Source organism: Branchiostoma floridae, chromosome 3 (genome assembly GCF_000003815.2).
Source record: "Branchiostoma floridae strain S238N-H82 chromosome 3, Bfl_VNyyK, whole genome shotgun sequence".
NCBI classification, from domain to species: Eukaryota; Metazoa; Chordata; class Leptocardii; order Amphioxiformes; family Branchiostomatidae; genus Branchiostoma; species Branchiostoma floridae.
Window position 1 is genome coordinate 30,105,734 of NC_049981.1, and position 12,168 is coordinate 30,117,901.

The 12,168-nt window shown below is 41.7% G+C and overlaps 1 protein-coding gene across 1 annotated transcript in view; it reads left to right on the forward strand.

Annotated features, from left to right (window-relative positions):
• The first annotated feature begins 8,747 nt into the window (after positions 1–8,747).
• Positions 8,748–12,168, forward strand: part of LOC118411811 (cadherin-23-like) — a 96,121-nt gene continuing 92,700 nt past the window's right edge. The window contains exons 1-5 of the mRNA XM_035814297.1: positions 8,748–8,843; positions 9,765–9,906; positions 10,346–10,417; positions 11,233–11,375; positions 11,876–11,932. Of these exons, the coding sequence (XP_035670190.1) occupies positions 9,825–9,906; positions 10,346–10,417; positions 11,233–11,375; positions 11,876–11,932 (354 nt within the window). The 5' untranslated portion in view covers positions 8,748–8,843; positions 9,765–9,824. The remainder of the gene's footprint in view (positions 8,844–9,764; positions 9,907–10,345; positions 10,418–11,232; positions 11,376–11,875; positions 11,933–12,168) is intronic.

Consider the following 12,168-nt stretch of genomic DNA (forward strand, 5'->3'; position numbering starts at 1 on the left):
AGCAAGAACATTCAGAAATTTCTATCATATGAGGTGTTGAATAACGTTATATTCTTTATTTTTAGCGTTATTTTCACCTTCACCTTTCTCCTTGTCTCTCTTTCTCCCTCTCGTCCTTCTCAGCATTTAATGAAAGGCATCATTTCAAGCAATCTATATAAGTGGAAATGTCTCTAGGAAGGGAGAGATAAATTCTCAGCTAAACGCCATCGCATGGTGATCGCTCAGCAGACAAGGCTAATATCAGAACAATTGAAGCACACCACGCCGGCTAGCGTGATTAAAGAAGTAAATCTTCCCCACAGTAACTCAGGCAGGCTGACTAACTCTAGACTCCCGTTGCAGTCTTTGAAACGGAGCTGTTTTTTGTTGTTGTGTGTGTGTGTGTGGGGGGGGCAACCACTTCTATGCAACCATGACTTTTTGTGGGGGGGGGGGGGGGGTTGGTCCGCGATTTTCAACGTTGGCTATGTTATCTTGTGCCGGGAAAGGGAGTTTGTCGAGGAATGGATTTTGCTGTGGAATTGAGTTTGCCGTAGTAGCGAATCTTTGCCCAGTCCGTTCCCGGCAAAAAAGAACACAACCAACGTTGAAAATCGCGGACCAACGCCCCCCCCCAAATAAAACAGCGCCGCTCCGAAGACTGCAACGGGAGTCTAGACGAAGTCATGGTTGCATAGAAGTCTAACGTCTTGTTTGGCATTCTTGTAGCATAGCGGGTGGTCGGGAGGCCTCTAACCAAAGCCGAGGATTACTAAACCATCGGTCTTGGCGTTGATACTCTTATGGTGAGACCAAAGTGTGGAGATCGATCGCACAGCGATTCGTCGAGATATAAATCACACGGAGGCAGGACCCTGCGGCTGGTGAAGAAATAGCAGCGTTCCCCCCTTACCTTCAGGGTCATGCCTCCTCGTAATTTAGAGCTCGCAGACTCGCCGTCCAATCGATTTTCGCCTAATGTGAGGGGGGGTATAAGCTGTACTTAATTCAGCGATGCCTCGGTGACAAATTTCTAAGCTTTTTATAAGATTTTGGATTGGTCTATCGCAAAATTCCTGCTGATATTATTATTCGTAGTGTGCCCGTCAAACCCTCTCATGCCCTATATATTTCCCACAACTCATGAAATTAAAGTGGATCCAAATATTGGCTTTTTACCCGGTTAGCCGATTCTGACTTCGTCCATGTCCAAGAGATGCTACCATCTCATGGGGGATAAATTATCATTAGTGTTGGATAGACGTCGCCCGCTTCAGCATATGAGTGCTTGTGTTAGTAACGTTACATATTCTGCTAGCAGAGGTTGAGTCGCGAAGATATATTAGTAGTCGGGATTTGTAACTTGTTACCTCTCATAGAGCGAGCCGGTAAAAATCTACTAGACTACAACTATATCTCCGCGACTCAACCTCTGCTTGGAGAATAGTTAGTACATTGCTAGCACATTATCCACGATCTCCGGGCGTATCGATGGAAGATCGGCCATATTTAAGATCGACAGAGGGTTGTGCGTATTTTTCACCTGAAAACCGTCCCTGCCACATATAAGCCATAATTTGTACCTTGTACAATTGTCGTGCAATTAAGTTATTATTATAAGCGAGGCTTGGGCGATTGCCACAGAATCGTCGTCCGATAGATTTTCGCCAAATGTGACAGGCCTAGTCTGCCTCGGTTGTTGCTTGTGCATGTGAGTGCCGTTAGCTAGTACGTTGCCTGTTTGTAAAGTATCGGTTATAACGTTAGGATACAGGCCTTTTCTGATGCGAGTGTTGCTTCAGAATGTGTGCCGTTAGTACACTGCCTGTATGCATACATGTAAGTGTCATAAGGATAAAGGCCTGCCCGGTTGTTGCTTCAGCATGTGAGTGCCGTTAGTTAGTACGTTGCCTGTGTGTAAAGTGTCGGTTATAACGTTAGGATACAGGACTAGTCTGCTGCGAGCGTTGCTTCATCATATGAGTGCCGTTAGTACACTGCTTGTGTGTAAGGTGTCGGTAATGTTAGGATACAGACGTGGTTTGCCTCAAGTGTTGCTTGTATATGTGAGTGCCGTTAGTACATTGCTTGTATGTAAAATGTCGGTAACGTCATGTCACAGGTCTGGTCTACTGCGAGTCTACCTCGGTTGCTGCTTGTGCATGTGAATGCCGTTAGTTAGTACGTTGCCTGTGTGTAAAGTATCGGTTATAACGTTAGGATACAGGCCTTTTCTGATGCGAGTGTTGCTTCAGCATGTGTGCCGTTAGTACACTGCCTGTATGCATAAGTGTCATAAGGATACAGGCTTGCCCGGTTGTTGCTTCAGCATGTGAGTGCCGTTAGTTAGTACGTTGCCTGTGTGTAAAGTGTCGGTTATAACGTTAGGATACAGGCGTGACTCCGGATGTAATGAGCCTTGGCGCGAACACCTGCTACACTATGTCGGCTGACACACATCAGCGGGCTCGGTAACGATTTCAACACGTAGTCACGGTCTCAAAGGTTCGCGCGTCGCTTTCGAAACGATATCATGTCGCTACACAAAACGTAATCGGACGTGCTTGTGGCACCTGCTAGTGCTTGGAAACAGTAATCGTGCGAAAACGTCAATTTGAAACAAAATTATAATCTTTACCCATAAATGTAGTACGTAGTCGGATGCTTTGGTAATATGAATGTCTTCAAACGCCTTTTTCTTTGCAAATTTTTCAATCTGATTTTCTCGTTTAGGTGTAAATTCCATCGCTTTAAGGGAAATTGTTATAACTTGACTTGAAATCCTAGAAATAGAAGAGACTATCAAACTTGTTAATAGTTGACACTAAGTTATAAATGAAAGAAGTGAACACGGAAATCTTTGTAGGACCTCTCTGTGGTTAAAATGAAAACTTACAATTAAAAGCACGCAAGGGAAAAAAATAACAGGCTTAGAGGTACCATCTAGATCCAAATGGTTCCAAAATCCCCGAATAAGACCAGATGACAGTTACCCATTCCAAGAATCATCACACGCTGGCCTCCGTTGTATCGGACAGCTAGCAGCCAATCAGTCTGATGCGTTAGCATTCAAGCACAAGTTGGTAAAGTCTGCCTATGACGGACTCAGTTTACAATACAGTCTTGACCAACCTTGCACTTGGTCCACTTCTTGTGGGTGTGGCTCATGTGTGGCTTTGAGGCCGCGCTAGGCAATAGTTTTATAAGTAGTGCTACCCAGATTATTCTTTCCATATATATATATGACCTGTATCATGACCTGTATTGTATGTATTGATGTTGTTGCTTGTATGTTATTGATTTGTATGTACTGGTGTCATTTTTATGTGAGGGAGGGCAACTTGTAAAGGTTGTTCGAACCTGTTTTGCCCTCCCAATCACTGTGTGATGAATCCAAATAAACAAAATAAACACGTTTCGCCATGTTGATTTGATTATGTATCAACTGAGAAACCCAAAACTGAAAATTGCTGCGCGCAGGGATGTCATCCATGTAATCAAATCAACATGGCCTTACTATACGTGATATCCTTACGCCCGGCTCCATTGAAAGTGAAGTGTTCCCTGCGCTACTCTGCTTGCAAATTGCGACATCGGGTGTAAATCACTGCATGCAGCAGCAACAGCCATTCCACCCAAAACGATCGCCAACTGTTACCCTTTGTGCTACACAAAATAGCTCCACCCGTTAAATCATACCCGTAGACATTCAAACAGTCGCTGGGGGATAATTTGAAGAGATACGCCCTGCACAACTTTGCAGTCTTTTGTTCCTCCCCCACATGCCATACTATATACACTCGCGGGCGCCGATGTGCCAGATGTGGACCCTTAACCCAATTTGTCCTCACATTACGAAACGTTTCCTGCAGGGTCTGGTTTTCATTGTGGCTTTATGATGACAGATATGTTTACTCTTGTAGGACTGTTGGACCATTTGATGCTTTCGTCTTGGTCGTTTGTTTCAGACAGATAGCGGATTGTGACCGATCATATTACGGGCACGTTAAAGTATCTAATCTGGGGGGTATTTGGGAGTAACTGAATCATTCTAATTAATTGCTCTTAGTACAGTGTAGTAAACGTTATAAGGGGATTTCTACGAACTGCAAATATGCTGTGGGGCATTATCACGTAAAATATCATGTGTAAATGGTCACAGGCAACCCGTAACAATTTTCGTAATCGGCAAATATAAAATTTTGAGGTATTTTTCCAGATACATTGTACCTGTAAAAAAACAACTCATTTTGAGCCAAATAGTTATATGAAGATTAACGCCATTTTATCATGGATTATTCACGATATGGTAATAGACGCTCACCTTTTCTTCCCTACTGTAAAAAAATTCAATTATATTCTAGGAGGCGATAACCCTTACTGTGCACAAATAGGTAAATATTGTTTACACCTTAGCACCAGTAGCGTAAATGGCTCGTATAATTTCAAATTTTTATCTATTTCTATGGTTGTATGTAGGTCAACTCTTTTTTATCCCCTTTTTGTATGTATATCTATAGAAGATAAAGATTTTTGCTATGTACATCCCAGTAAAATACTGCAATCTTTACGCTGATATTTGTAATCAGTGGGTATAGATATTTAGGAAAGATTTACTTATCATTGGATCTGCGGAATGCCTCGCTCTGACTGTGTTATTTTACTATTCAGCAAGAGGAAATAGAATCATAGTAGTTATGTCCCTGTCCAGGGTGCTGAAACTGTTGTTATTGAAAACACAACTTGGGATCGTGTTCTGTTAGAATTCTCTGAGCTGTCCCCTCAATTGAATTCAAATGATCTTGACTGCGCAAATAATATTTTAAAACCCATGTAGTGGCTGATTTCAATGTTACGGCAATCGTATGTAAATATTTGATAATCCAACTGTATGTATGTTATTGTTATTTGAAAGAATTGTCTGTTGAGAAGTCCAAGAAGATTGTTGGTGTACCGCCGGGCACGCTACTTATGGATTTTCGCAATGAAGTCTCATCTCAAAGGCTTTCACAGTGCAACGCTTGATGCCCGGCTACATCGCTGTTTTGGTCCATTGGTTAGTGGCCCTGCCTGTAAACCAAGAAGTTTGAATCACCGCATTTTTGGCGCATCCGACGTGCAAGACTCATTAGGACTGTATGTATGTTTTATACTTTGTCTGACCCTTGCCTCTTCCCTCATGACCTCAATGAAAAGTGGCCTGCAGGCCGATTTGAGCTTTCATAAATTAAGAAGGGTTTACCTAACAAACAAACAAACAAACAAACAAACGATCAAGCCATTGGCAATGGTCGCAGTCCTTAGAACGAGACTGTATATTGCGCTTGTCGCAAAGCCGCAAATACGCGACACATATCGTCTGTCTTCTCTGTCACGACCAGTGGTAGATAAGATCACCTATATTCTCAAGTTCATTTGAGCCCGACTGATTTGAGATCACTTCCACTTACACCTCCTTCCAAACGGCAACGTTATATGTATAAATAAGCACGTTCAGATGTTCTTCAATTGACATGACAAAACCATTTGGAAAACGCAAGACCAGAACAGTAAAACCCATAACCAGCCAATTCGGTGACCCACATAAAATCAATATGTTGGTTTCCCCCCATCTAAAGAGCCAATACCATCTGTAGACTGGACAACACGGTGTCAATCGGGGGCGTTTTAGGATGGTGACCTTTGACTTCAAGACGATGAATTTGTCAGTAGCAGAAGGGTGGGGGTAGATAGAGCTGTTATTATTGTCCATTGTTCCCCCAATCGTACATTGGAAAGCTAGACATTTCGCCAGGGCCAATAGAACTTATTTGTCAGCCAAGGCAGTTTTCTGGTGTCTATCAAGGCCGGTAAAATCTCTCCCTGCATGTCATCATGACTCCTCCCCGGAGTGCTTATCTAAGGTTCTTCGGGAAGACCTGCCTTGGCTGCCGAACAAATTCTCTGCTGGCCTTGGTCAAAAGTCTGATTTTCCAGGGCAACCAAATCGATCGGCTTCGATCCAAACAATTACCTGCTAACAGCCCTGCAGTTCCGAGGCACTGGCCTCGCCATAGCACCAGGAATGTAAACATACGTCAACACTAATCATGCCGCTTCTCCTGTCACCATACAAGCAAAGCTGATGAAACTGTGACATGAAACAAATTCTATAGATTTCTTTTATTTCACAGGAAGCATAATGATAATAATGATGATAATGAAAAAAATCTTTATTGCATGTTTATGCCCGTAGGCTAAATGCACAAATGACCACAAATGGTCTAAGGCTAAAGGATGAAGAGAAAAAAACGACTAAACTTATACCGTAATTCTAAACTGGACTATAGGAAATATCACAGCATTATTGTTAATCGCTGTATGTAATATTTTCTTCTCTCATAATGCGTTAATCACATGATCATTCGTGCATGACATCAAGTATTTAAAAGTATCCTGCTCATGATGCTAAATCCATTCTACAGATAGGTTGCATTAGATATGTCATCGATTGTAGTGATATAAGTCGTGATATTATGATACTATTTATTTTTCCACGATAGATACAAACACCAGTTTGGTGACCCGCACAAAATCAATATGTTGGTTTTCCCCATCTAAAGAGCCAATACCATCTGTAGACGGGACAACATGGTGTCAAGCGAGGTCGTTTTAGGGTGGTGACCTTTGACTTCAGGACGATGAATTTGTCAGTAGCAGGGGGTGGTTAGACAGAATTCCTGCAGAATGCAACTTCTTCTGTAGAATAAAGAGTTCCAATGTTATCACGTGTTACAACAGATGTTTATTGGTTTAACTATCACCAACACAGTTCACTGCTCTCTAGAAATCGAACAGTTTAACCCGGCTGTCGGATCAATGTCCATTGCTGCAAAATAATTAGAGAGGTACTACTGGTAGTTGGATAAAGATCCATACCGGAGACCAAACAGTTCACTCGTTAATTTTGTACTTCACTTCATTTGTTAATCTTTTATAGCTTTGGTTATTTATTCATCTAAACCTTTCACCTTATCTGTTTTTTTTTTGGGGGGGGGGGGGGGAGGGGGTGGCTCACGAAAAGCTTCTGTCTCATGCATGTTTTCCTCTTCTAGGATATTTTTTCTCAGATTGTGGTATACATGCAAAAATACGTAAATGAACAAAATAACTGGTCACTAGCGACTTTCAACACAAAATGTGGGCGCATCATTGTATATTACACTGCATATTACAAATATTCAGAATCTGAATGATTTATTGGTTAAACATCGCAGCGTAAAGGCTGAATTGCGTGATACATTACATGGTAGAGTGCTCACATATCCTAGATATCGTTCTTTCAGATTACAATTAAAACGGCTGGTGTATTTCATTACTGCATAATTTAGCTCGAGGACAGTACGAATATCTACTATGTAAAATGGCTCTATCTCGCAATGGTAATTCTCCCCATCTAGATTTTTCCCAAAGATTGATTCAAACATTTGCGTAGGCAAATGGCTCTCTCGACGAATCTTGTAATTTCATCAATGCTGTCTAAACCAATAAACAAACAAATGATTCACCAAAAACACAACAAAATCCAAAGTGTAAAAACATAACCTTTTCGGCAGAGGTGTTACATGTAAGTAACGCGTTTTGAAACAGGCCTTTATTACTCAGTTATTATGGATGTTCCAAGCGCGCAGGAAAAGGTTGCAGTTACATCAATGGAAAGGCCGAGTCATTCTCAGAAGCCCCATTCCGGACATACCTGTGATTTACCCGTACGGCCGGTAGCGATCAATGTCAGGGGCATGGGGAAATAAACGTGAAGGGACAGGTGTACGTGCCGAATGCCACATCAAAACTATAATTATTTTTCGTGGAATGTAATAATCTTTGGAAATAATCATAAACAAAGTGATATCACACCCCACCTTTGTATGCTGTTGCTAGAATGAAACTTAGATTAAAAGTTTTGAAACCGATTTTGACTTTGAGGTATTGTGATAATGTCACAGGTGCAATTACTAGTAAAAAAATGCTATGCCGTACAAAAAGACGGCCAGTTTTTTAGTCAAAACCCGTGATAGCTGCCTTTTCACGTGATAACGGTTATCACAATGGTAATCAAATTATTTCACCAGTTCATAACTCTTTAACGATACAGTGAATTAATGAGATAGAACCCCTCTATCTCATTTTCGTCACTAAATGGTACATGTCATTAGTGAATTAAATGAGTTAATAACTAACAAACAAACAAACTAAGGCGAAACAAGTTCCCAAATATCACGTTTTTGGTCTTGAAATTCGTTTCAGAACTAAATAAATGTGACAAATAATCAAGTCTCAATTGATATTCAACCAACAGCACGAGTTGGTGCCCTTTTTAGCACTATCATATATCACCACTTAAGTACTCCCCGTCTCTCGTTACTAATCTGCTTATCCGCCAGATGAGAATGTTATGCAAGGTTAGCCACTGGTGGCAGCGGAGTTACCCGACTCCAGATCCTGCCACATGTGTGTCTACAATAGGGTTATCCCATCTACAATCTTGGGGAGAGGGGTCGGGCTTTGAAATGTTATAATCTCATCTTTTCTGGGCCCTTTTCCCTTACACAATCCTACCATATAGCACGTTGAAACTTTGATACTCCTTGAAAGTGATATCCTTTTTCGTTCCGCGCTGTTAGATGCCCTGGGTATTGATGTATTTTGTCCTTCCGCGGTCATTCTTTAAATGCCGACTCTAAATCGTAACAATAAAGATCATGATGAGTCGATCAATATGTCTGACTTTCAGACTGTGCCGTTGCCATGACTACCGACTGACTGGCGCAGTATCCGGCCGGCCGCTGGACCGTGACGTCGTCGTTCCCCGTCCTTGCGTGGTGTGTATCTTTATCTTTATCTGTCTGTATCTATATAACCGGTGTGTGGTTAGTGTTCGGCATCAAGTACATTGTACAGGTGTATTTGCCTGTTTGTGGTGTTCAGCATCAAAGACAGGTTTGTTTTCTTGTTTGTTGATTGAGTTTGGCACTAGTGACAGGTGTGTTTACTTGTGTGTGTGGATGGTGTTCAGCACCAAGGACGGGTGTATCAGCCTTTGTGTGAATGATGAAAAGATTCGTTTTTTCTGGTATGCAATTCGTTCAGCGGTCTGTATCAGTGTCTTACTATCTATTTTGCTCGTACAACCACCGTTCGGCGTAACACACAAGCTTCGCAGAAACGCGGCGCGGCAGCAACTGGTTATATTACACTGAACGACCTGTCATAACTAGCTTTTGGACATCTATCTGTGCAAGTGTTCTTTCAAACTATCCAGAGAAGATGCGACTTCTGTGCTTGGTGAAAGCAAATTCCACTCTACGATAGTTCGAATAGTACGAATTTTTGAACACATCAATCCTAGGTTGGTAACTTGAAGGCATGACTGTCTCTTGTTCATTTCTGAGCTGGTATTAGATACTTATCAGTCGGTATATGTAAACGAGTTTATTGATCATTTCGTACATCGTGCAAAGTCTGGACATTTTCCTTCTGTCTTCAAGTGACGTCCTCTGCCGATCTGTTTTCATTTTGGTAACACTAGCATCCCTGTTGTAGTTGTTTGCACAGAATATGGTAGCCTGGTTCCGTACCCTTTCCAATTTATCTTTGTATTTCTTTGTACACGGATCCCATACAGTTGCAGCATATTCAAGGTTAGGTCTTACCAGTGACGTGTATGCAAGTGATTTAACCCTTTATTGGTCATTTCGTACATCGTGCAAAGTCTAGATATTTTCATTCTCTCTCTCTTCCAGTGCCATCCACCGTGAGTGTCAGCAGTGCCTACCGCAGCAGGGCCCCGCCGAGCCGTCCACATGGTGTTGCCGACAGTGCCTTTCCCGGAGTTGTCCGTCCTCGTGGCGACTGTCGTGGTGTGGACGTCACATACCGTACAAGGTGAGAAGAAAAGGAGACACTCTTTCTCTTTTGGAAATTTTTTTGTTGAAAATTTTCTATTATTTGAGTATGAAGTGATAATTTGAAGCTTACCTTCGTTTGTTTTGGACGCATGTCGCATAAAGTGACTATTACTTTTGAATGTATATTCACTACATTTACCTACTACTCTTATTTGTATTAACAGCGTTCTTTTTGAGCAAAGGTAGAAGGTGATAAGGGGAAGAGATAAGGTGAAACTTGGAAAACTGTAATTACGCGCTTCGGGAAAGGGTTGCTGTCCACTGTTCATTGTATCCGTCGAAAAGAGCGTAACGTTACATATTGCGCGTCGTCTGTCTTTTCTGTCACGGCCAATTAAATGGAAGGCTCCCTCTTCCATGCTCTAAACCTGTTCACTCACACTGTCTCACTGCGTATTTTCTCTCTCCCCCTGTAGGTAACAACCCTCCGTTCTTCACCATGACGCAGCAAGAATGGATATGGACTCTACCAGAGGACACCCCGAGAGGTAAGCTGGATAATCATCTATATATCCGTTGTATTTAAAACAGGGTATAACGTTATAGGGATGTCAAGTTTACAGACGCTCGTTTCATATTGCAATATTTTCAATAATCCTATATACCGTTTTTAAAAACAACGGATATAGGTTACCCCGCGAATAAAGGTGAATTAGCGTTAAGCAATCAATCACACTGGGAAAACGTCATTGATTCAGCTTTCCAGCAAAATTTGTCAAATTCTTTGTTACCGTTTTCTTCTCTCCTAGTGCTAGCGTTTCTGAACGCTACAGTTGTTGGACGATTCTTGCGAAGTGTACTAAAAGAACATACTAGTACTATTTCTAGAAATGTTAAGTTAAACGACCAGATGGTTGATACTTATTACATCGTTTTTAAAACGTTTCCGACGCGCAATGCACCTTTGGACTGTTGACCTCTTTGACCTGGACAGCAGAATATTTCATCTGCCACTAGGAGAGTGTGAAAGGCCCATGATTTGCAAGGCCATGGTTTTCTTGATGAAGAAAGTTTGAAGGTGTAAATTAGTAAGACGTTGCCGTATGATAGTGAGCATAAATACGCCTAGTACCTTCTTAAAGAAGATATATTTTCGGGCTCATGTGTGTGTGTGTTTTGACACTTGGTTTTGAACAGCATAACTCGAGAAGTCGCGGCTGAAACTTCAGGATACTTGGCATGTTGGTAGGAGTTGACAAAAGAATGGAAACTACAAATGTATTAGATTATAGTCATCTTGCGGCTTTCTACAGAACTGCAGCTGAACTTCCGGTTTTGATGTCTCATTATCCTTATTTTCCAGGAACAGCCATAGCGCAGTTGACCGCGGTAGACCCGGAGGGAAAGTCCGTTTTGTATGGGGTGGAGGGGGAGATAGGACAGAGGTACTTTCTAGTGGACCCCGTCACTGGTATAGTGGAGCTGTACAGGGAGTTCGATAGAGAGGTACGTCATGCTTCATGTACATGTTACACTAGTTAACTTTTATCCGCGAGGTTACCTATATGATATCTGTTGTGGTTAAAAACGACGTGTTGTGAGGATATTAAGCCAACAGAGGGTGGTTTCAAATTGCAACATATTCAAAGCATTGCAATCTGAAACCACCGTCTGTCGACTTGATATCCCTAAATACCTGATTCTGAATAATAGCAACTTCCATATTATGTAATATAAAGTCAAACTTAAAATAAATATGACCTCCGAGAAATTCCAGCACTATATAACACAAAAGGAAGTTGGAAAATTTCTTTGTGGTATGACAACTTTGTGGCATGTTTTTACAAGGACAAGCAAGGTGTTGGTCCAACTCAGGACACTTACAGAATGATGTTGGAAGCATGGTGGATTATATTATGTTATTAGCATATCCTCTTCCATTTGTCTGCGGGCATAATCAAATCCATAATGCTCCAGTGTTCAAAATCTGTTTTCCACTGTTTCAGGTTGATGATGAGTACACAGTCAAGTTTTCCGTTATTGACGACGCACCTGCAAATAAGGTAACCACTTTGTGTACTTACTAGGGGTGGGTATCAGTAAAGAAAATTCAGGTACAGGTTTGGTTCAAGTCCAGAGGATCAGGTCCAGGTCTGGACCTGAACCTAGTCCTAATTATCTGTGAAAACTTGTGAACGGGCAATACTCAAAACAATGGTCCATTTCATAGGACATAGGAATTTTCTTTTACCCAACCAGTTTTTCTCACCTGCTCTGTGCTTTGAAGAATCCCAGCATC